Below are 25,270 nucleotides of genomic sequence, written 5' to 3'. Positions count from 1 at the left end.
TGCTCCAGTGCCCAGCTTCTCCGGGTCCAATTTCAAGATGGAGGGAAGTCGCTTTCGCGGAATCAGATTTTCCGAGAAAACAAATTTATCACTCTCTGTCATATATTTGCATCTATTAGGTTTATAGTGCGCACGGCGGGATTGAACATTAAAAACGCACAAACATTTTATACCTAGGGGTCAGTCGAACTCAGGCTACTTGCAACATGGAGGACATCAGATTGCGAGAGATGAGCGACATCATTTCGTCCCCTGAAAACAGAGCGAAGAATCCTGTAAGTTTGTTGATGGAGGCAGGAGCTCAAGTTGGACAACCTGTGACCTTCAATTACAAGGATGATTTGGCCATGGGACTAACAAATACGCGTGTGTTTACTTGTGAGGTCAAAGTTGGATCCGAACGTGCGATAAAACGCACAGGGTCAGGATACAGCAAAAAACAGGCTAAAGCGAAATGTGCGGAGGCAGCTCTGGAACTTATTAGAAACAAAACTAGTGCAACTACAACCTCACCCGAAGCGTCTAAGGTGAGAACATGGGTAATTTGGAATAACAGCAAACAAAACAATGTTTTTTCACTTGGCGCAAATTAAATTCAGACTTGCAATTCCCGCTATAGTTAACAAATAGAGAATCCACTATGCTTTCTTTTTCGGTTTTTAATTAAACCAATTTGACCCTTCAAATAGAGGGAAAATAACCCTTTCACTGGAACATGAATTGTTACAAAAGTAGCAAATGTCGGTCTCCTGGGTGATCATTTCCATGCTTTTGAATTTTGCAAATCAACTGTATTTATTTTATTTATTGCTTTATTTTTCTTTATTTTTCTTTATTTTGGCTGGGTTTTTTCTTTGCATCTGAAATGTGCTAGATTTATTTTTATGGGTGCATGTTGGTTCAGTTGCGAATTGGCAATCATTCATTCCACAACTGCTTTCAATTGTTAACTGATTCTTTCCAGGGATCTCCAAGCCAAACATCACTTGAAAATACCACTCCAACATCTCCATTAAGTCCAGCTGGGAGGCCGTACTCGGCAAGTACAGACTCAAATCCCATCGGCAGCCTGCAGGAAATGTGTATGAAGAACAACTGGACTCCACCAACCTATAACCTGATACAGGAAGAGGGAGAACCACACACAAAGACCTTCACTTTTGAATGCAAGGTCCTGATGTCTTTACTTTGAATAATTTATTGGATGGATAATTTTCAGGAATTGAAAGAAAAATTCAAATGTTGAAAGCACCGATTTCCAGCCATTTGGTGCAGCTTAGTCTAGTCTATCAAGTCCATCTGAGTTTGATAACCTGAGAGGGCATTCAATCCAGATGAAGATTTTGACAATAGCTTGTACTGCGTTATCATTATGAATCTCATACAACTGTGAGTTTTTTTGATTACATCAAATCTTTGAAGTGTGTCATAAGGTGTTCTACCACAGTGAGGTTGAAGAAATAATTCTTACAAGCTCTAATTCCACTTTGGTGTCCCTTAATTACTGCCTCACCATCAGAATTTATCAGTTCATTTTTCATTAAATGGTCCTGTGTATCCATTTATTGTTACAAAAGCAATGTTGTGCACACAGAAATGCTTTCTTTTTCTGGGGTGGCCTGTGCACAGCTCAAACATATTAATAAATCTTTGATTATTTTCAGATTAGAGATTTGATTTCTCAAGGACATGGAAGAAACAAAAAAGTAGCCAAAAAACTTGCTGCAGAGAATATGTGGACCGTAATCAGTGAGGCAAATAAGGTAAATGCAATCACGTAAATTGGAAGGAAGACAGAAGATTAGTAGGAGTACACAATTGTCAAATTCTAGTAAGAAGAAAATATTTTTAAGGCACAACACGCTATTCTATGCAAAAATATTAATCCTTAGCCAGTTTGTCAGTTGGAAAAATCAGCTCATGGGTTTGGGTTTTATAATTCAAAGTGATCAGAACATAGAGTGAATATTTAGTGCTTGTGTCACTTTTTTCCTGGATTGGGGGTTTGTAATTAACCTTGATCAGGTTCAGACTTCCACCAACAACCAATCAAAGTGTCTCATCTGCACTTAATTTTGAAAGCAGCTCATTAATGATAATTTAGTGCAGGTGCAAAGTAATTTCTTCCAAGGTGGTGCAGAATTTAAAGGGTTACTTCAACATATCGAGTTCTGTGCATTCGATATAATTTAAGAAACTGAGTGAGGTATTTTGATGTATGTATTCCTGCATTGTATACAACTGAAACTTGAAAAATTCACTATTGGAAACCAATTTTTTCTTTTATTTAGTTTCCATTGAAAACGCTCAGTCATTCACAATATTTTGGCCATAGCTAATGTCAACCTACCCGATTATAAATGCAGGTGATTCAAATTATAGTAATTGTAATATTTTTCCCTTAGAGTTTATCCTTAGCTGGTGTGGACACAAATGTGTCATCAAGTCCTTTAAGGAATCCTGGCATGCAGCCTACAGTGAGCTCTCCATCAGGGTCAAGTCCCTCAAGAAGTAGCCAGTCTAATTCACCAGTTTCATTTCTTTCAAGCCATTTGTACAGTAAAATGGAAATTGAGGAACCATGTTTTAACAAGGTGGCCCATGGTGGTAGTACTCCACCTCCTGAGGTTGATGCAGTGAATAGTGTCAGTGACAAGTTTTGTTCAGCTCTTGAAGACAAAGGAAAAACATCAGGCTTTACTGTAACCTATCATGACCTGCCAGAAAAAGGATACAGTGGCAATTATATGTGCTTTGTGAGGCTTAATACAGAACCACCAACAGTATGTGGTGGAATGGGCCATAAAAAACAAGCTGCACATGAGGAAGCTGCAAGAAATGCCTTACACTATTTAAACACAGTTTGCAATTACTAGGTACATCTGTAGGTGTTATTTTCCTTTTTTTGCCTTCTAGAATGTTTTCCCTCCACAATTGTTGAAGTCTCACTACAGTTTTGTCTTTCATTTAAAATGGTACATGTGCATTGACGAAGACCAGAAATATATTAATTTGTTCCTTTTTTTTTTACACAAGAGATGTCAGTATTGCTACTGAGTCAATGAAGTAAGTTTACTTTAAATTTTTAAATCATTTTTTACTGGGCTTTTTCCTTTTCTCAAATCTATCACTGGGACAAAAGAAGACAACTCTTACACTGGTTTTAAATAAATGTAAAAACAGTCAGGAATGTGGACTTAACAAATATGTTTTTCAGTCAGAAAATGAACAGAGTGGTAACAATTCTCGTGAACAGAACATTTTCTTAGTTTTCAAAATATGTTTCGATATTCCTATGACATCTTCAGTTGTAAATATACCTTAAACAATTTGAATTCTTGCTTTAAATATGTCATGAAATTTGGTCAAAATTACACAAATTCACAAAAATTTCAATGAAATACATCAGAAGCACAGAATAGACTGAATAGCAAGTCATCATAGGCCTTGAATGATTGCAAGTGCTTGTTTACATGTTTCTTTATTTATAACACTGCCTGAGGTTAAAACAGATGAATAAACAAAGATTCTCAAAGATCTCCTCATTTTCTCCCTTTCTTTCTTTCTCTCTAACCTCCATGAATGAGATGAAGTCATAACTTAAAGTGGCTGAATGCAATTTTTGATACCTTTGTTTCTTTCACCATTTTCTCTAAAACCCTTGATCTCTCGGTCGCCAAAATTGGCAGCAAGCAAGTTAACAACACAAACTTTGTTTTTTCGATAGTTAAGCTGACGTATGTGCCATTGCCATGGTGACATGAATAGATAAAAATAGACAATTAAAATCGGTTTTGTTTCTTTGTACAAAATCTAGTCATTAGATTTTCTTTATAATTTGCATGTAGCGAGCATGTAACGATACTCACAAGTTAACACCAATTTGCTAACAATTTAACAGAGATCTTTGATTATCCCTTGTTAAAGGTTCACTCGATTTTCTAGAATTTCCTTTGTTTAAAATCAATTTTTTTCAATACTCCTGTTACTTATTTCCTAAGGTATTTTTGTGCCAAATTTCGTGAAATTCTACAGAGTGGTTCCCAAGAAATAGGCATATTTCCGAGAAAGTAATTTTCCATTCATTTGCAATTTTTTGACTTACTATGCACGTGCTGCATTTAACTGGTTTCTTTTGGTAACAGCGAAAAAGCTGAGAATTGCTGGGTTCTTTGCACCATTAATTTTTCTAACATATCTTTGTGATAAAAGATTAAAGCCCTCTATACACTGTACCAACTATTGAGAAAAATAGCATAGATAGTGCAGGTACGTGTTGAGTAAATGAAATGACCGCTCTGTTGATGGAAAGGTTGTTTTTTGCAATCCTTGTGTGTGCGCTGAATTGCATCAGCAAAAGCACATGCAAAAACTGTGTTCAGCCACCTTAAGGTTTCTATAGACCTTCAGAGGCCAAATTTTGCAAAACAAAAAAAATATTTATGCAAACTGAAAATTTGGAGTGTGAAAAAAAAACATTTTGCAATCATTAAATGATCAAGAGTTATTGATAAAAAGTAATTTTGCCATGATAATTTTACTCTGTCAGTACCACAAAAGTGTACTGTATTTTATTGATAACAATTTCTTTTGAACATAGTTGAAATGATTAGAATGACAACAATAAGTTCATAAGAAAAGCCTCTGTCAGTGCATTTAGAATAATAGCAAAGCAATATTAATACATGGCATTGAATAAAGTAATTGTTAAGCTGTATTTCATCAATGAGAATGCCCTTAACACTATTAATTGATTACAAGTTCTTGACTTGATCAGACTAAAGATTCAACAGCTTTGGGCTACAACCGAGAACACCTAATGACTGTAAGTAGCCCAATTATGAGGTGGAACAGGTTACCATAAGCAAACTACTAATGTGTATTGCCTTTTCAAGAGAATGCCAATTTAAGTAGTCTTGAGCTTCATATGTGCTCTCACTTTTTTATCTCACTGTAGCACAGTCTGCAAAGTAAGCTATTTAAGAGTCAGTAGTCTAACTTTGATTTCAAAGGTTTTCACTCCAGTGGGTAGCAGGGCAGGTACAGGCAGGCCTTTCAACTGAATTAATTCTTATATGAAATCCTCCTGCCGCAGACCCTGGAGACATCGTTTGTTTCTATTGTGTCAGATCAAAATTGTGCATCACAATGTTAAATAAAAGAAGTAGATAACAAAAACAGAAGGAAAACCAAAACTAAAGAGATCTCTTGAAACATTAAAAAAAAAAAGTTGGGGGTGCTTCAACCAGAATAGACCTGTAATGAAACGATAAGCTACAAAACATCTTTTCAGTGCTTTTAAGATAAATTTACCAATTCAATTTAGCCATACCCAATCCAATCAACCATCTATCTCTACTTAGCTTTTCAGAGAAATTTGATGTTAATGATGGCATGTCCCACTGGTACTTTGACCTTAGGTGTGAAGGACTGAAAATTAAAATACTTGTTGATGCAAATGCTGGAGGAACAGTAACTGACCTTTATTATCCAACAACACTCTGTAGAGTACAAATAACACCCAAGAGTAGTACAAATATCACATGGTATTTGTACTCCAGAGAACTGGTTAGACAGCTTTTCTCACATTGTGCAAGTGACAAACTGGATTAAAGTTATAAAAAAAAGGACAGTTTTAATTATTTTTCTGACAACAAAGAGTTGAAATAGCTGGCGGACATTGATCCAAGTTTATTAGATAAATTGAACAAAGAAAATCAGTTAGATGACAATGAAATTTCAATGCTTATTGAATAAAATGGAAACAGCAAATAGAAATATCAAATTCCCATAAGTAAATATCTGCAAAATTTGCCTGCACTGAAAAAACAATTTGGCATATTGGATAATGAATAACTTATTAGACAGTTTGGTGTGTCGTATTGCTGAGTATAATTTTTTACTTATTTATATTTTGACTCACCCTACAGGCTCCTCAAAATACAGCACAACTTGTAAAAATACTTGGCAATATGGCACACCAAAACATCTAATACAATATATTTATTTTCAAATACTAATATAAATACATCAAGTCTAACTCAACTTTGTTCCCCTGTAGCTATTACTAGAAGAAAACCTAAATTTGGTGTATTAATTTACTAATTAAATACTCTGATGAATAAAAGTTAGCAGCATTTACAATTGCTACTTTGCAACTCTGCGGCCTTGTTTCTGACTTTGCAAAGTGTCAAGTTCTTTCTCCATTACATTCAAGTCAGCATTGCTGGCTGCCATCTGCAAATTAAATAAAAAAGGAACTATAAATGGTGTTACTAAGTGGAGGTGACAGTTTGGGAAATCTGGCTGAAGCCAATCATCCTGTAGTTTTTTTTTTTTGGAAACTAACCGACCATGCACAATGTTTTAACTGTGTTTACACATTATGACTGAAAAGTTTCAACAGTTTGTCTGTTTTTTTTCCCAGAATAAGTCATATGATGATACTCTAGAGGCCTGTTTCTTTCAAACTTCCCCTTACTCATGTGCATATGTAAGCATAACTTACAAAAGGCAAACAGGAGGGAGGAGAGGGAATTCCCTCAAGACCTTCATTAAAAAAAAAAAAGAAAAAAAATTGATCATAAAAAATTGGAATGTAATTGAAAATTGTGTAAAATCTGGTAAAAAACGGGAAGATTTATTCAAATACACAACATGTTTCCTTAACCATCCAACCCTAACCCTAACACACTCATGTAGCAGTATTTTACTCACCATGTCTAATAAGACTTCAATCTTGTATTTCAGGTAGTTATTCTCCTCCTTAAGCTGTGAATTCTCCATCTGTAATCTGTTAACTTCTGCTCCATCTTTAGAACTACTTTGTGATCCTGGCTCTAAACAAAGTGAAGACATAAAAAGGGTAACACAATTTACGACCTAAAGTTGATTTTTGTGAGCTAAAGCTGGCGTTCAAATTATAATGAGATTATTGTTGATGATCGATGACAATCAAGAAATGAATAATCTCAACATTTTCTAAGGCGAAAAGAGCATCTTATTAAAAAAAAATGTTGAAATACAGAGCAGCTAACCGTTCTTTTCTACACTAAGGCAATTTCAAATACAAGTATTTGGGACTCAGTGGAAGTTCATTTCTTCACTTACAATTATAGTTTTTTTTCTATCACGGTAAACCACGATGCTGAATCATTTGAGGGTTAATCCAATAGGAAAATAAAGCATTAAAAGGTTGTTGAGAGTTTCTTCTTGGCGTTATCTCGGCACCAAATATCAAAGGAACAACTTTTTTCATAACTTACCTGCAATCCATTCGCCATCTTGAAAACTCAACTCGTGTCGTCCCAGTTTTAATTTTACGAGAGCATTATTGACTGATTCGCTAAGCTCGCCAGTTCCGGCAAGGCTTAAATTCGACTTGCTTAGACTTGTATTCCCTGCATCAAGTCTTCTTTTGGGAGGTTTGTTGCTTCTTTTGAAAAAAGGCATCTCTCCTCTGTCCCTGACCCGCAGTCGTTACAATAAATTTGTTTACAGTCTCGTTTCCAGCAGGATGGTTCCCAAGGTCCCAGATCTCCGACGTCTTTTGAGTAAGAACGAGGCATTTCCACAGAGAGTCGTAAAGAACAAAAGTACTCACAATCAGAGAGAACAAAATGTCACAAGGAGCCATAAGAAAGTGCTCTATGGAAGAAATAACCAAACTGCCTTATGTGCGAGAAAAGCGCGTGCAAAATACCGATTGGTCTAATTCTTGAATATGAATGTGTAAAAGTGTAATAAGAGTTTGCTAAACCAATAAAGGAATGATTAGTTTCAACTCTCATTTAAAGGGGACCGATGATCATATTCTATCGGAGGAAGGGAATGAAAAACTTTGAAATATCCCCCCCCCTCCCCCAGTTCATATACATAATAATTTGGATATATCAACAAAGTTGAAATGGTAAATTGGCCTCCGTAACGATTACAAAAGCTGACGTTTCGAGCGTTAGCCCTTCGTCGTTAGCCCTTTTCCTCACCAAAAACCATTACTGCACTATCTTGATGAGTATGTCCTAGCGATATAAATGTTACTACCGCAGTGTTTTGAGTCTCAGCGAAGTCTTTTTACGGAAGAGAGAGCTAATGGGGAGTTCTCATCACAAGGTCACGAATCACAATTGTTTATTTTACTATTTTTTCAGAATCACAGCTGCAGTTCAACATGACTCACGTTACGCTTAATCTTGATTTCAAAGAATTTTTCCCATAAAATACATATCTTCGGTAATAAAAACAGTCCTCACTAGACTCTTCTGAAAATAGTAAATTAAATCCATTAGTTATTTGAAAACCTTTAGTGTTTACTTTAGTACTATTTGCATTATCCTTTAACGAGCGCGCGAGGCGATTTAATGCCCTGGTTAGTTTGGACTCACGTAAAACTAATAGACAATTGGGAGAAGTCTAAAGGGGCAAAATACGACACATAAAAACACTTTTTCATCACTGTTTCGATTTGAAATAAGCCAGGGAAAAGTAAGCTAAATTTCGATACGTTTGTCATTTTTAAACGGTAAAAATATCAATTAGGATTCACCTGTTATAAAGGCATCGGTTTAATAGAAATACTATAGACAACTCGAACGCTAAATTTCGTTTCGTCCAGTCTATTCGATGTATAATGCATCCGAAGCCTTTAAAACTTAAAAACGTTACGCATCTACTTCATTCAAGTGGAGTCTTTCATACAGGGTTCTTCGTTTCGTTGGCAACTTGACAGGCTTATGGAATATGTACGTGTGACAACCTGCTTTGCTCACGTGCTGTATTGTGCTTGTATTGTGTTTTAGATTTAGTTTGAAGCCGCAGACTGTCGAGTCCAAAATACACACCGTTGTTCCTCGCTATGTGAAGCGTCGGGCAACCGTGAATAATTTAACGGAGAGGACCTCTGAACGGCGTGTTTCTGTTGTTTTTATGGCGAACATAATATTATGCTTTCGGGAGACATTTTGAAGCAATGCTTGGTTTATGGTGATAAAGATGATAAAAAAAACACGAACTAAGAGTTTGAGGTAAAAGTTGCGTCAGGCCCATTTGAAAATATCACCGGCGAAAGATAGGTACAAACTGAATCAGCTCAAGAACGCTTAAAATCCACCGACTGAGGATAACAGGTGGAGGACATAATATTTGTTTGGCATGGAGACGAACTCATTGGCTACAACTGACAACAACGAACTTAAGTGTACAGATATTGTTAAAGTGTCCAACATTCTGCGTACATTTCTCGCTTATCCCGAAGACGCTTCTGAAGTCGCAGCTAAGTTCGCCGAGAAATTTTTCCCTAAGGGTGAAAATGCACTGTGCGACTTGATATCCAAGATCTCAGTTCAATTCACTAATGACAGCTTGTCGCAAAATGGTACCAGAACAGAAACATTTAAAGCACAAGAAAATGATAATCACTTTGCTCGGCATAATTGCCGGGAAATGTTAAGCCGAGAAAAAGATGCTTGCTGTCAAGGCCGAAAAATTTGCACACACTTGCTCGATTTCATCATCCTGTTGATGGCCGCGGTTGGAAACTTGACAGCAACAGTTGAAGAAGCGAGTCGGAAATCCGAGAAAAAATCTATTCCTGTTGACTTGACGGAGGAAGAGGAGTCGACAGAAAACTCTTTTAAATCTTTCTCCCTGAGAATATGGAAAAGAGGAATACAGAGTACATCACTAGTTAGAGACAAGAGATCAAATGAAACACCTAAAAGTGACAAAGGTAACCAAGATAACTATGTTATTGTATCTGAGAGTGCTGACAAAGAAAATAATGGGAAAAATCTGAATGAGAAAGTAGCTCACAAAAGCGAAAAACATGAAATGAAATTCACGGAACAAGAATCAGTCCATCAGGAACAGTCATCAGATGACGAAAATACACACAGACACTATACCCATAAAAGCAAAGACAATACAAATGCAGGTGACAAGCAACGAAAAACATCTAAAAGAAAACTTCCACGTTTGATAGACAGTTTTTTCAAGTCGGCTCCAGTTGATGTCGAGGCTCCGGAAACTGGGGAAGTAAAATGGCTGGAAAACGTTAGAAACTTACAAGAAGAAAAAGAGGCGCTGACGAGAGAAAACAACGCCCTTCAGTCTCAAGTAAACGGGTTATTCCGTGAAAACAATGATATAAAAAGTTTCCTGAGGAAACAGCAGACAGAGTTAGAGAGTTTGAGTCAGGAATACAGTCTGCTTCAGATACATTTAGATGAGCAGAAACAAAGCACTCGACACCAGACATTTCTACTGAATTCTCGTTTAGAACGACTACAAAATGCGAAGGTCGTAGCTGATCAGCGATGTTTAAACCTAAGCCTCAAACAAGAACGTCTTGTTGTGTATGAAGAGCATGTTACGATGATCTGTCTCCGTGTCATTAAAACAGTAAGAAGAGAATTGGAAGACACGAGGGCACTGTTCGATGCTTGGCCGAGGGAAAGATGTTCCTCTTCTATGGCAAACATGACATGGGACGAATTTCAAATAAACGGGGAGGGGATGACATTGCTTGATGTCCACAGCAGCCTTCAAAAGGAAGTGTTGGAACTAGTTGAAAGGTACAGAACCATCAAACAGGCACTGGCTACAGCTAAAGACCAAGTAACATTCGAAAATAATTATGACGAACAACTGACTTTAGATAACAGTTCGACCACAGAATCAGATTCGAGTTGTTATGTAGTTCGCCATGATTGTGTCTGCACCCATGGAAATGAAGGACACCAGCTCTTTAACGTGGAAAATGAATGCGTTCGGTGTGAACGATGTAACAGAGAAATTTCGTTTATGATGGGTGTCAAAACAAATAGAAGAGGTAACAAAGCCAATCAACGACTAGGAAAACAAATTTACATCTCATAAAATACTTTTCAAGCAAATGATATGACTTATTTCAGAATAAGAGCTAATTCCTTGACTCAGTCAGTTCCTTCATCATTTTTTGATGTTGTCATAGTTAATTGGGAAGCATGCCTTGAAAGCCATCTACATCAATTATGTTAGAGTTCTCAGAAAGAGCAATATCACCTTAAAAAATTTGATACGGTTAAACGAGATTGCTTTGGTTTTGCCTTACTTGGCTACGTTGTATTTTTCTACAAAGCTCGCGTTATCCTCTCAACTAATCAAATGCAAAACTAAAGTCAATCATAATTTTCCCGCGCTTTACGCCGGAATTTTGTTTTTTTTTTTCTCATCGGTTTCTTTCCCCTCTTTCATTTTTCAGAAAAAGGTGACAGCTTTTATCAATGCATCAAGTGGCAATGCAACGTGTGCAGGCAAAGCAAAGAAAAATCGTAATTCTGCTGCGCATCTTGTAAAACGCGGTATACGCAATTAAGGTTGCAATGAGAGGGCGATTTCGCAGACAGAGAAATATTGCTATGCCGAATGGCATAAACATTTTTGGGTTTTGCTGTACACCAACTCTGCTAAATGTCCCCGATCCACAGAAGTAATTTCCATTTGAAAAGGAAAGTCTCAAGAAAAAAGGCACTATATATTCTACTTCCTCGAGTCAAATGAAAAACTTTGCATGCGTATAAATTCGCCGTTGGTTTGCAATCGGAGTCATTTAAAATATATCCTTCTACGAATCATCTGCCGTGTTGCTCTCTCAATGTAACTCCGAAGTAAGCCTCCCTTGATTGTCCATGCTGGACTGCAGTTGCTTTGTTACTGCGTGAGGATATTGCTGGTGTACGAATCGAAGCTCCGGTGGAACAACATAAAAAGTTTTAGGAGGCTTTTTTCCCTAGAGCGTTCTGATGATGTCCATCGTTTGACTCTGAATTTTGATTTGGGCTATCCGTAGTAATAGAGATCGCAAAGTTACACAAAAAAGTAAACTAATAAAAACGTTTGAAATTTCGAAATCAATGTATGAATTGCCTTTGAAATGAGTTTCCATATATATGAGGATATATTTTTAGAGTACTTTTAGATCTCCCTCTGTAGTTTAGTTCAGAGAAATTATTCAACTTTCCTGAGAAAAAAACAAAACAAAACAAAACTGCAAAAAAAGCAAAACAAAACAAAACAAAGCAATAAAAAACAAAAAGCATAATGATACCAAGCTTACGAAAGGTGCGACAGTGTTGTATGGTCTTCATTGTGTTGAGTCCTCAGATGTTTTAAAATTTAGATCTCATTATTAGCAGCTGTAATGGAAATTTTTAGCGTTGAACGTACGAGCATGTTTTTTTTTCTCTATTGAAACAGTTCTGGGTGTCAACTAATGAATTCTCATCTCTGCTTTTGAAAGCAAATTGAAATAAAAATCACTTAACACAATTTCACAAAGACGGAGACACGGGGTCCTAAAGATTGGTGCTGCGGAAACCGGACTTAAGGGTCTTAACTGCCTCCCGGTTAGCTCAATAGATAGACCGCTGGACTGATGTGCGGGAGGTCGACGATTCGAGCCCCGGCCGATCCAGCACTCAAGGTCTTAAAATAATTGAGAAAAATATGCTGCCTTTCTATAACATCAAGAAATGGTTTAGATATTCTAGTCTTCTCGGATAGGGACGAATAAATGGAGGTCCCGTCTCCTGCAGGGTTAGGGGTAGGAGACGTTAATTTCCCACGCACGAGATTACTGTGTGATGGATGTCCTCCCCTGGGGTGGGATGGGTGGGTTGTTGTCTTGCGTTTCATACATGAGCCTCTGGCTCGGGCAATATGGGTAACCATGCCCCACGTAAAGACATTAAACTTTGATTACTAATGGAGTCCGAGCTCTGTCTGAGTTACTCCCCGCAGGCAACTTGCCCTGACATTCCACTCTCCATCCGGGACACGTACAGAACACAGGATTCGGCGAACTATCAAAGATACTTAACTAAATACTGTGGAATCAACTGCGGTACAGTGGCGTATACCACCCATCAAGGAGTAACAATACTTCACTGAAGTCGCTGCAATGCAGGGGAAAGAAATACGTATGAGCTTTGTCTGGTAGCGGCTGCATGCGTCAGTCACGTGTGCAAGCTTAGTAGATTTTCGGTTAATCAGGAATTTTGCAGCTCATATTCCTTTCACCCATGAGTTACCCCTGGCAATAGTGTCTATTTGTCATGTTATTGCATAATCAGGTTCAAGAAAAAACTGTTAAGTCATAATTTATTAATTGCTTTTTCAGCTTTGTTTATTATTCATAAGTCCTCTTTTTTCTTTAAATAAATTTTTCTAACTAAGTCAAACATGAAAAGACCGAGATAAGTAACATTTTCTCCGAGCATGACGTAGAAAGTATATTCAAGATTGAAGTTGCCTTAGGATTGCTAAAACCTGCAATACACCGGTCAGATTGAATACTCTTGATTAGTCACTGCATTCTTTTTGTCCCCGAGTTTGAACTTGGTAGTCATCTGCCATAAAAGTTACTGGCAACTGGACTAGCTTTGTCGTCCCGTAATTCTAACTGCAAAGGATATCGGTCAAATTGACGAAGAAAAACTCGCTAACGGCTTCGCATTCCGACAGAATTTTGAAGAAGTAACACGTCGTAGATAGATCATGTCGGCGGTGAACAAGCGAAAAAAGTCATCGGGGTTATTAGGTCAGGTGTACGGAGATGACACGAAAGCTTTCCTCGACGATTTGGTGAACGATGATTTTTCAGATTGGCATAACTTTGGTAACAGTTCCTCTGAAAATGAAAAGCAGCAAACCAGTAATGTCAACAGAAGGGAACCTTGTGTTAGCTCTGTCACAGCCGACGATTCCAGTGCAAAGAACGTTGTTATGCCAGCCAACGTAAGCAAACAAAGTACACCGGTAGTGCCGAAATCCTCGACAACAGTAGGAAAAAAATTGCCAAAAGAAGAAATAGCAGAAACCAAAAAAGCTACACGTCATGTTCAAAGTCCACCGAGGAAGTGGTCCCGATTCCCACGAAGAACTCCTGAACCGTCTCCCTGTTTGATGAAAAAGACTTACGATTATCCCAAACAAACTGAGGCAACCGAAGATAACGATCCCCCCCTCGAAACTGATATTCAGGAATCTTCTGATCAATTGTGGCAAATTGAACTTGAGCAAGAAACCTGGGAAGAGGAGCAGGAGCGAAAATTCAAAGAGAAGCAAAATAAGGTGGCACAGTATCTCAAGACGCTGCAGCTGGAGAGTAAGAAAGAGCGCTGGAATACAGACAAGCAATCGCGGAGGAGTTCGGTTAGTTCTGAGGATTCAACAACGACAAGTTGTTCTTCGTCATTTTCTCTATCTGATCATAACACTGATTTAAAGTATAACTCAGCATGTACCGTAGAAGAATTAGTTGACCACAAAATGAGAGATGTGGAAAACAAGTTTAACAGCAGCATTTGCGATGCGTGGGTCGACGATGTCGAGCTTGCTTTACTTTTGATTAAGAAAAAATCCAAACAAGCTGACGCGAAAAAAAGGGAAGTTAAAAACTTGTTTGACGACATCCTAGAGCAAAAGTAGGAATATACATGATCCTCCTTCGACCGCTTTCTTGCGCGTGTAACGCTCAGCACTGATAGAACTTCTAATCAGACTTGCCTTGGGAGACTGTGGATAAGGTCCAGGGTCGGGCTCTGATCAAGTCATGATATTGTGTTTTTGAGCAAGAAACTCAATTTTAACAGGGTCTAACTTCGTCGAGGGAATGAAACTTAAGGAACTTCTACCTCAAACTGCCAGGACAAAATCGCTATGTGACAGAGGCTTAGCTAAGCTCCAGCCGTACTATGGATCAATAGGCTCTGAGACTAAATGCTACTGAGGCCTGGTTGAGCTCAAACCTCTAGGCCCTGAGACTAAATGCAATAGAGACCTAGCCGAGCACCGACTTCAGGATGGACCACTAACTAGGCTCTGAGACTAAATCTTACCATGGCTTCATTTTCAAGCCAAGACTTGGCCAAGCTCCGACCTCTGAGACTGAGTCTTAACAGAGCATAAGTTGTTGACAAAGATTACCGCAGCCGGAGGCTTTGTGGTTCACCAAGCAGAACATATATAATGCTTAAAAGAGCCTCTTCACATTCTCCAATCAATAATATTGCTCTAAGGAAATACAAAAATTGTGGCTGTTTTTCTGCATTCCTTCTGGAAAAAGTAACACCGACGTGTGACTTACGACATGAATAACACACCTATTTGAAGAGGCCTCACAAGAACTTTTGATGCGTTCTCCAAAGTACAGGAAACTCGTTCTAGTTTTGTGTCAGGCGGCTTCAGCTGGCTTTTCAGACAGAAGCTAAATGACTCCGTGTTTCAAACTATGAAGCTGTCCTTTTTACAAGGATGATATCAAAACTAATCCAAATAATTAGACCTATATCTGTCTTGCTGATTGTTAGTAAAGTTATTGAGAGAGTGGTCTTCAACCAGTTATATGATTTTTTTAATGAGACATGATTAACTTGCCGATGCTCAGTCGGGTTTTCGACCTTGTCATTCCACTTTGACTGCCCCTCTAGATATAACCAATGATTGGTTTTCTAATATGGATAATGGCTTACTAAATGGAGTTCTTTTTCTCGATCTTAAAGCTTTCGATACTGTTGATCATGAAATACTACTTAAAAAGCTGAATTTCTATGGAGTTGACTCCATAAGCTTAAGGGTACCGTGCACCTTCAGGGGTGTGTCTCGCGTGCAAGCGAGAATAATTATTTGTATATTTACACACGGCTCGATGGAAGAGCATATTTTATGTGAAATTGATATCGTGTATAAATAAAGCTCATGTATGTATATGTATGTATGTTCCCCCCCTAGGGTTAGATTTTGAAAGCCATATTGTTTACTTTTGTCGTTTCGGTTCACAGACGTGTTAATTACGAAAAGAAGACACGATTGATCAGTTCAGAATGTGTGAATGCATTTTCAAAGAATTCAAAATAATGAAAACGCCTTAGCAATTAGAAGCGACCTGTTTATTTGATTTTCAAAAACCCAGAAGAGATAGCGTTTGCTATTATGAATGTATTATAAGGCCCCCTGTCTTCGCAACTAATTTAAAAATTCCATCTTTAAGTTTACTAGGTATCGCGCTTAGTCAATGTTTATCAAATCTGCACTGAGGCATTCAAAGTTTCGATTAGAATATTTTGATTCAGTGTTTCTATGTTTTTTCCAAATTTTAATCTAAAATGAAAATGAAAGTATTACCTAAAAACTTACCCCACTATTATACAATCACAAAATGCAGATGGCTTGGCCATCTGCATCCGATACACTGAACGAGTATTGGATAACTTCACTGAAGTTTTAAAATTTGTTTTTGTTTCGAATTTTGAAAACGTTGACGTTAAACTGTGCGTTTAGTAAGTTTACATTCTTCTCAGAAAAAATTATCAGGGTTAACTCGATCTTTCTCTTCGGTCGATCCCGCCAATAATACCCGGCCATATCGGAGCTAATAAATTACTTCCTTGTGCTCTTACAGTCAAGCACTTCAATCAATATTTGAACAACTACTGACTACTGTTTCATTATACGGTGAGAACGCCGGCGATAACGAAGTGTTGAATTCAGTCCTTGTAGTTAATAACGTTAAAACTCTGTATCCTCAAGCACATGAACTTTAAACACGGACCCATCTATGCAGTACTGCTCGGTGCTTCCAACCTCTTGCACTTGAAGAATTTGAAAAAGCATATTCAACGCTGCTTGGTTTTTGTGTCGTGTTGACTGCGTTCTGTAAAGTCCTTCCAGTTGTTTTCTGTAGGATGCAATTTGTAAAAGTTTGGTAAACGTTTCCTCGTTGCTATATTTACGGGCTGTGAATTTCGTCAGCAGCACAAAACACTTTGCCTTGTCACTGTTTTTAACCATAGTCAAAAAGTTCAGTTCCCTAAAAAATTCACAGCTGATACCTGGTCTTCACAAGCACAAACTTTCCAAAAGGAACTCAGTGTCTTCTGTTTGTTCAGAAGGATATGTCCTTGGATCTCGCTGGCATTTGAACCGCAGCTGTATGGTGTAATTAGCTGAAAAAGGACGCAAAATTTGACAACTATCATCAATAAACATAAAAAGTACAATAAGATATTTACGTACGTGACCACAATTATCACTCCTTATCTTGACGCTTATCTGTAGAGCAATGCTTCAGTTATGTTGCTGTACATTGATTAAAACACAATGTCCATTGTGTCTTGAACAATACAGTCAGGCTACATAATCACGCTAATATGGCCACAGACATATGCAAATGCGAAAAGCCCCCTTTCCCATGTTTTCCTCCCATGATCTGGCTCCTTCCTCATTTAATTATAAGATTTGCACTCGATTCACTCTTTTCCTCCCCAGTTACGCTTTTCTCAGAAATGCTTTCGTAACCTCCCCATCACTTAGGTGGAACGTAACAGCCGAGCGAGGGTGGCGAAATTTGGTGTTGATCATGGAGTCGATCACGGGTGTGGGAGTGGGAACTGGAGCTGCTCTGTTTTTGCTGACGAGGAGCGGCAAAATATTTAACAAATGGTAAACATCAAAGCGTACACTATTGAGTTATGGATGCACGCGGGAGGTTGCTAAGCACGAAAGAGGCGTAACAGTCGCTCGAGACTCTAGCTTCTTGAGGCGGCAGTTTACAATTAATAAAGGAGAAATTTTACAGATGCCCCCTTCCCCCATTCCCAGTAAACAGGCCAGACCACATCACAGTAATCTCGTGATGTGGGTTCTTTAACGTCCCCTGCCGAAATTAACTAATTGATAGGTGCAGGAGACGGGACCTCCGGCTTTACGTCCTATCCGAGAAGACGAAGCAATGTGAGGGAAGCGTCTTGCTTAAGGACACAACGTCAAGCCTCAACCAGGACTTGAACCCGAGCCATCTGACCCAGAGTCCAGCGCACTGACCACTGGACTACTCAAACGTCTCAGATGCACAATAGGCATTACGTAGCATTTTTTAATTGGCGTAAAGCAATGTGGTGGACATAGCCTGGGAACGAGGATGAGTTTTGGCATCGAGTGTCAGTCAGGCTTGAAATGCTGGGCCGATAACCAAGCATGTTACAGTTTAAATTTATCTTTCGAGCTAACTTAGATATATTTATTGAAAGCACAGACCTAATACTGTAAATCACTTCGATTGTTATCGTACAGATGAAAACAAAAACCCTTGGGAACAGTAAAAGTTCATTGTCGTATGTAACCTTTGGCGATTGGATCTATTAATAGATTAATATAGCGGACGAAAGAGCTATACTTTTCTGACAAAAAAAATTTGTTGAAGTTGCTTCCACATACCTTAAATTTCAATCAGTCAAAAAACTTGCGATAAGATGCCTTCAGGGATATATCGTTCCGGGGCAAAAAACTTCAGAGGTTTGTTATAAGATGTAAGCAGGAGAAATCCTTAAAAACAAAGTCATCGCGTTCAAATGCAAATTTTTATTGAGCGACCCTGCATTTCCTCTAGCAATTCCTCTAGTCATGGATGGCATCAACTTGTTCCAAAGTCTTAATCTCCATAACTCTCCATGTTAACAAATAATGAAAAGCAATAGACAGCAATTTTGCTAAAACAGCAACGCCTTCAATTCGAACCAATTCAAATCAATCCGCTGAACCGTAGATCCGGCCAGAGTATAGGCTCCGTGTATCCTCTTGTTTGGTAACAGATAGTCGCCTCAAAATATTCTTCCATATAATTTTGCAGTGGAAAGCTCTATTTTATCTCCAACAGCCTCTGGACAAAGATGTTTTCCAGTGTCCGTTCTTCGCACCAGTGAAAATAGACTAAACGAAGAAAAAAGTATCGTTTTTCAAAGCATAACAATGTGGGCTTCTTAATTGGTTGTTGCCTATCTGGACTTTGCCCTGTGCGTGCGAAATACGTGATAAAATGCAGATTGTTTACAGGGAATTGACACGCAATGGGGTAAAGTCCAAGGTAGCTAAAAACGAATTTCATTGGTAGAAAACGTCTAAGCACGTGAGAGTTGCGTGGAAAATTGACCGACTTTACCATGATATTCCTTGTGAAATATTTTCGGTGAGGCAGAATTATGTCATAAAATTTACGTTGCTTACTGGAAAATGGCATTTCACCTGAGAAAGTGTAGCCCATGATATTTAATTCACTGAGAACTTTTAGAAGGAAAGAAACGGATATTTGACATGGCAGTCGACCCAGAAAGTAACTATAACTTGGTGTTCTTTTCAACCTTCTCAAAGAAAGCAGCCACAGGGCAAAAAATAAGATCATCAATCAAATATAATTTATGCAAATGCCTTGCGCAAGTTTTACCAGAATCAGCAAAACTAGCCCCTCAAAAACAACACGCTCCGGTGCTAAATTCGTGTTAGGCCTTTAGCCGACGGTGTCTGCGTTATAAGTGAAGGAGTGGTACACAAAACATGCACGTTTTAATTTGCAATTTGTAGAATAAATTCCCTGACGACCTTTCTAATCCCGACAGATCATAGCGATAAAGTCCTCACGAATGACAGCCAGTACACTGAGTAGATGAGCTCACAATTCTTGTAGATACATACGTACATAAACTTTATTGAAGTGTCAAGGTATTTAGCTAAAAGCTAATTGTGGACACTATAAACGAATAACATGAGTATAATATAAGATTAAATAGAGTATATGTTAAAATATTAAGGATATATTCTCAAAATATCATTAATATATATAAAAAGCATCAATAAATAAAATTGTTACAGACAATCATATAAGCAGTAATAGAATGTATATACAGAATTTTGAAAGTTAAAAGTCTAGAAAATTTAAATAAGACGAATTTAATAGAGGGTAGGGGAACACACTCCCAATACACCAGGCAGCCACACAGCAAAAGCCACTATGCATACCCACCTCTTTAAGATGAGCATGCACAGCAGCCACACGTGCCATCAAGCAAGCCAAGCACATTGAGAGCACGCACCCCTCTCCTGAGTGCCTGAAGACTGATCTTACTGCGTAGTTCCTGGCTTATCTTGCCCCATATGTGTGGGCCTAAATATCTGATACTGTGCTTGCCATACTTAACAGTATTATATCTTGGAGCAGGAAACTCACTTCGTAAGTTATAATGCTTATCTTGCTGAAAAAACATATCATATACATGCTCTGGAGCTAGTGAATTTTTAACCTTATACATTAAAATGAGTATATCTTGCAACCGTCTGTTCTTAAGACTAGAGAGTCTTCCCTTCTCTAAGAGTTCCTCATACGTAGCGTTTCTATCATTATATACAGCACGTAATGCCCGTTCTTGCATCCTTTCTAATTTTCTTGCATCAGATGCTTTGCACTGTGACAATATGTTAAGTTAGGTAGAATTGCTGATTTGTACAATTGTAACTTGGCTTCTCCGGGAATCATTTTTCTGAGACGTACTAGAACACCAACTTTCCTACTTGCCATTTTACATATATCGTTTATATGAGTACTGAAACTAAGTTCATCATCTAGTGTTACTCCCAGTAACTTCAAGTCTGGTGATGATTTAATCACCTGTTCCTCAATCTTAATATTGATAGATGGATTATCCTCATTTTTGTTTTTCCTGCCTAATAACATTAAATTGTACTTGTCGTAATTTCCCTTCAAAAAGTTTTCTTTGTACCATTTTGATATGGTGTGCCCCCCATTGGTTAAAAGTTGTTCCACGCAGTGAACTGAATGCCCCTTTACGTACAGCTGATGATCGTCAGCGTACATTGACAAGCTTGCATTATCTATTATACAGGTCATATCAATTTGAAAAATGTTCCACAGTAAGGGTCCAAATGATGACCCTTGAGGGTATCCTCCAATGGCATCCTTCGAACTGCTGGTGACTCCATTTAGTTTGACTCTGTTTTGTCGCTTGGAGAAATATGATCTCATCAAGCTGAGTGATTCCTCTGAAAAGCCATACGCCTTCAGTTTATTTATCATGAGTGATGGATGTAGGGAATCAAATGCTTTACTCATGTCTGTTGACAGTATTCCAATAAATTGCTTAGATACGCCTTAGGTTTATTTATCATTCTACCTTTTTCTTTAAATTGAAAATGGAATTCATTTATAGCCATGAAATATCCCTCAGTCGAGAAAACGAAATAAATTAAGCGCAGGACTACGCCAACACTTGGTAAACTTCACCTTTTCTTTAATTATTCTTCGACTTCAACAGCGCGGAATTACGGGAGCACTAGTTAAACGGCCCTCTCGTTATATCATTCTTCGACTTCGTGAGCGCGAGATTGCGGATGCACTAGTTTAACGGCCATATCATTTTATCATTCTTCAACTTCAGGAAAGCGTGAATGCGGGACCACTTGTTTAAATGTCCTCTCTTTTAATATTATTTTTCGAAATCGGGACCGCGGGAGCAATCCACTTTTTAGCGGCCGGGTATTCTGAAGTTGCTCCCACAAACATCTCAAGCAATATTTGATTCAAAATTTTTCTCATGTTCCACTCAGTCTCCTTTAGAATGAAGAATGACCAAAGTCGTACATTGATCTCAACTCCGCCGTTTTCCCAACACGACTAATAGCGGGGCTTCCACGCGCGCTTTGCGCGCGCGGGGTAGAGCCCCATACCCATGGATTATGGTCAACCTCTTTTCGTTTGATTGTCACGTGACTGACTGAGCGTTCGTAAGTATGTGCCCTCTGTCATGTATGCTATCATTAAAGTACTATACGATCAAATTTGAAAATATGGCGTCCGCGCGGCCGACCCTCAAGATTTTCAGGTTGGATTGTTCGTTCCTTTGCGATCGAGTTAGACCTTGTGGAACTCAGAATGTAAAGTAACAATGCTATAGAATACTCTGCTTGGAAAAGAATGGATATCAAGGTCTTAAAGGTGACAATTTGACGATTCGATGACCCGGTAAATATTATGTTCAAGTAACAATGTGTTCAAAAAGTATTGTTTAATAGTAGATTTTGCGTAAATTGAAGTTTTTTCAGAATTTTCAACACTCTTCACTCACGGACAGATTCGCATATTCCATTTTGAAATATTATCCACATGCCCATTTGCACACATGCGAAAATATTTAGCAATTTTTATCTTTCATCTTGATTTTTTAGTTTAAACGTAATATGCACCTATCGCTTTTTTCGTTGCCTGCCTTCTTGGGAAAGTTTCTTGATTTGCGACAAATTTCAGGGGCGGATCTAGGAATTTTTGATAGGGGGGTAAAAAAAAAGGGTCCAAACTTTGGTTCAGAAAGGACTGTTGGACTCTTTTGAGGCAAATTACTTCTCTCCCACACCCCCCACACCCCCTCCCACCAGTCGCGGTTGCACGTTATAATTCCTTGGCCGCTTACCGTGTACTTGGATTCATTAATTTAAAAAATCAGCCAGTTAGAAAGTGATATACGATCCTGCGGATGTAAGAATTTCTGTCTCAAAGTTGTAAGCATGAGGTCTGATAGGGGGTCCGGACCCCCTGGACCCTCCCCCTGGATCCACCACTGAATTGGCTCGATGCTTTCACTTTCGGTTTCACTTTCACTTTCGGTTTCAATCAAGAAACTTTCCCTAGAAGGCAGGCAACGTATTCGAAAGCGGCAGAAGCTGCGAGCCGCAAGAGACGCAAAAAGGAACAACTCTCCAGTGATCGCATTCTCGACGACCCAGGGGCTGAGTCCATTTCAAGTTAGGGCATGAAGAGCCCCTGGGGACATTGTCTTACAAGACTAGTTCCAAACGGTCGCAGTCGCTCTGCCATCTGATTGGTGCCAGAAAATCTTTGCGTTTTTCTGCCCGATCAGAGCGAAGTGTACTTTAGAAACCTTTCGTGTGTTTTAACACGGACATATATACTAGTAGCTCAGTTTCTCGCTATGATTGTTTGGACCGTGCGACGGAGATTTGCTTGAGGTGAAAAGTTTCAGTCTCAGCATACAAGAGAGATCGATCAGATTGTCCGCGAAAATTTTACCGGAAATTATACTGAATACTTTCGCAGGTATCACTAGAGAACGTGTTTTAAAGTTTGTGAGGTTTGTATAGAACACGATGGTTGAAGTCATTGATATGTCGCTTTTGCTTAATTTGCTGTGACTGAAACTTTGCCAATCCCGTGAAGTTATTTCGTCGCACGGGCCACGCAGGTAGGTCGAGCAACTGGCGCTTTCGCCTACGTAGCTTTCTGCTTTCTGTGCGCGCCAAAATCTAATCTTCACTTTGTAGTAAAGTCGTTCACAATAGAGCCAAGGTTGCAGAGAACGTTAAGTTCGTGGACGACCTCCAGCAAGCATTGTATTGTATTGTATTGTATTGTAATCTTTATTTAGACACGATCAATTCATCAGCCTATAAAAATACATATCACATACGCTAAGATATTTAAAATTAAAACTACATACTATAACACTAAAGCTGTTTTCCGTGAATGCCGTGCGTTAGACTTAAAAAATGTCATTGATCTTACGTTTAAATAACCCCAGAGACTCTGTGTTCCTTATATCGCGTGGTAAACTGTTCCATAATGTGGCGCCATTGTAGCTAAAGCTTTTTCTGTAATAATTAGTGCGCGGTAGTGGAACATTAAGCTTATTTTCAGAGTCCCTGAGGTCATAAGCAGAGTCACGCCACGTAAACTTTGAATATAGATACCTTGGAGCTAGCCCGTGCAGACATCTAAACATCATGGTGGCTTTATGGATTTCCTGCTGGCGTGCAAGATTTTTCCACCCTAAAAACTGGAGTAGCTCAGTTGCATCAGCATCATAGTTAGAGAATGTCAACACACGGGCTGCTCTATTCTGCAATTTCTGCAGTTTGTCTCGTAGCGTTTTCCCACAGCTACCCCAAACAATGTCACAGTAATCAAAGTGAGGTTTTACTAAAGCTTGGTAGATGAGATGTAAGGTTGATGCTGGGATCAGGTGCCTAATTCGCTTTAGGGCCCCGATACCAGAGGCGATCTTTTTCGTTAGTTTTTCGATGTGACTATGCCAATCGAGTTTATCGTCTATTATTACACCAAGCGATTTTGTAGCTGAAACCTGGCTCACTTGAGTATTGTTCATTCTAATTGTTGGTGAAGCTGTGAGAGTATTCAGTCTCTGCCTCGACCCTATTAGCATGAATTCGGTTTTAGTCATGTTCAACGTGAGTTTGTTCGCATGTAGCCAGTTGAAGACGTTTTCTAGGTCTTCATTTAGACAAAACTGAACGTTCTCAAGATTGCTTCCCGAGCGCTAAGAGAAAGCTTAGCTGCTTCCCAAGCGCTAAGAGAAAGCTTAGATTGCTTCCCAAGCGCTACGAGAAAGCTTAGCTGTGTTTCCGGTTAGCTAATTAAAATCTGAACAAAAACGTATTAACGAGAACATCGTGAGGAGAGATGTTTTCGGGCAGTTACCGAAGTGGTTTGGAAAGAGTTTAATCTTTCAACTGCTGCCTAGAGTGTTGAAATTCTTGAGCTGGGAAGGCCACGGATTCTCTTCTAGTCCCTTGGTCATTGTTATTTCACCTCTTCTGTCGATTGTTGAAGACCAAGTTAAATACCTTTGATCATTGGGAATCGATCTGATGCTGCTTTCAATGGGAAAAACAAAACCAAAGACCAAGAAATATTGGATGGAAAGGGCGGGTTTGCTTTAATGCAAATGTCAGCTTAGTAGTACAGGGTCATCTACCCACATCTAATAAACAAAAGTTTCCACGCTTAGCTTTTCTTTTTCTTTCAAGCGAATATTGGATTAGATTTTGGCACGCACAGAAAGATACGCAAGTACCATTTGCTCGACATAACTGCGTCGCCCATGCGACGAAATAACTTCACAGGATTGGCAAAGTTTCAGTCAAAGCAAATTATCCAAAAAATCTAGAAAGATTTAAGCTTAAATCTCGTTTAACATTAAAAGCCACGTATCAATGACTGCAACCATCGTGTTGTATACAAACCTCGCAAACTTGAAAACACTTTCTCTAGTGTTACCTGTGAAAATATTCAGTATAATATCTGGTAAAATTTTTGCGGACAATCTGATCGATTTCTCTTACATTGTCTGCTGAGACTGAAACTTTTAACCTCAAGCAAATCACCGTCGCACGGTCCAGACAAACATAGCGAGCAACTGAGCTACCAGGATATATCTCCGTGTTGAAACACACGAAAGGTTTCTAAAGTACACTTTACTCTGATAGGGCAGAAAAACACAAAGATTTTCTGGTACCAATCAGATGGCAGAACGACTGCGACCGTTTGGAACTAGTCTTGCAAGACAATGTCCCCAGGGGCTCTTCATGCCCTAACTTTGAATCGACTCAGCCCCTGGGTCTCCGAGGATGCAATGAT

The 25,270-nt window shown here is 38.7% G+C and overlaps 2 protein-coding genes and 1 long non-coding RNA gene across 4 annotated transcripts; 1 reads left to right on the top strand and 2 right to left on the bottom strand.

The window, feature by feature from the left end:
• Window positions 1-10: 10 nt before the first annotated feature.
• Window positions 11-3,537, top strand: LOC111337778 (interferon-inducible double-stranded RNA-dependent protein kinase activator A homolog B). The gene is made up of 4 exons (XM_022944139.2): window positions 11-527; window positions 965-1,171; window positions 1,665-1,763; window positions 2,406-3,537. Exons 1-4 carry the CDS (start codon window positions 207-209, stop codon window positions 2,874-2,876), a joined length of 1,098 nt encoding a protein of 365 aa, XP_022799874.1. The 5' UTR covers window positions 11-206; the 3' UTR covers window positions 2,877-3,537.
• A 2,134-nt stretch (window positions 3,538-5,671) lies between these two features.
• LOC111337774 (protein chibby homolog 1) lies at window positions 5,672-7,508 on the bottom strand. The gene is made up of 3 exons (XM_022944136.2): window positions 7,266-7,508; window positions 6,718-6,839; window positions 5,672-6,237 (listed from the first exon to the last, which is right to left on the bottom strand). Exons 1-3 carry the CDS (start codon window positions 7,450-7,452, stop codon window positions 6,148-6,150), a joined length of 399 nt encoding a protein of 132 aa, XP_022799871.1. The 5' UTR covers window positions 7,453-7,508; the 3' UTR covers window positions 5,672-6,147.
• An 8,396-nt stretch (window positions 7,509-15,904) lies between these two features.
• Window positions 15,905-18,992, bottom strand: LOC111337785 (uncharacterized). 2 transcript variants are annotated; one of them, XR_015992676.1, is made up of 2 exons: window positions 18,253-18,992; window positions 15,905-16,982 (listed from the first exon to the last, which is right to left on the bottom strand). It is a non-coding gene; the product is annotated as an uncharacterized LOC111337785 (long non-coding RNA). The 2 variants fall into 2 exon arrangements; XR_015992675.1 differs by lacking the exon at window positions 18,253-18,992 and adding an exon at window positions 17,053-17,819.
• Between the last annotated feature and the right edge of the window lie 6,278 nt (window positions 18,993-25,270).

The sequence above is a fragment of the Stylophora pistillata genome, chromosome 10 (assembly GCF_964205215.1).
Source record: "Stylophora pistillata chromosome 10, jaStyPist1.2, whole genome shotgun sequence".
NCBI lineage: Eukaryota > Metazoa > Cnidaria > Anthozoa > Scleractinia > Pocilloporidae > Stylophora > Stylophora pistillata.
This window is presented reverse-complemented; position numbering and strand designations above follow the sequence as displayed.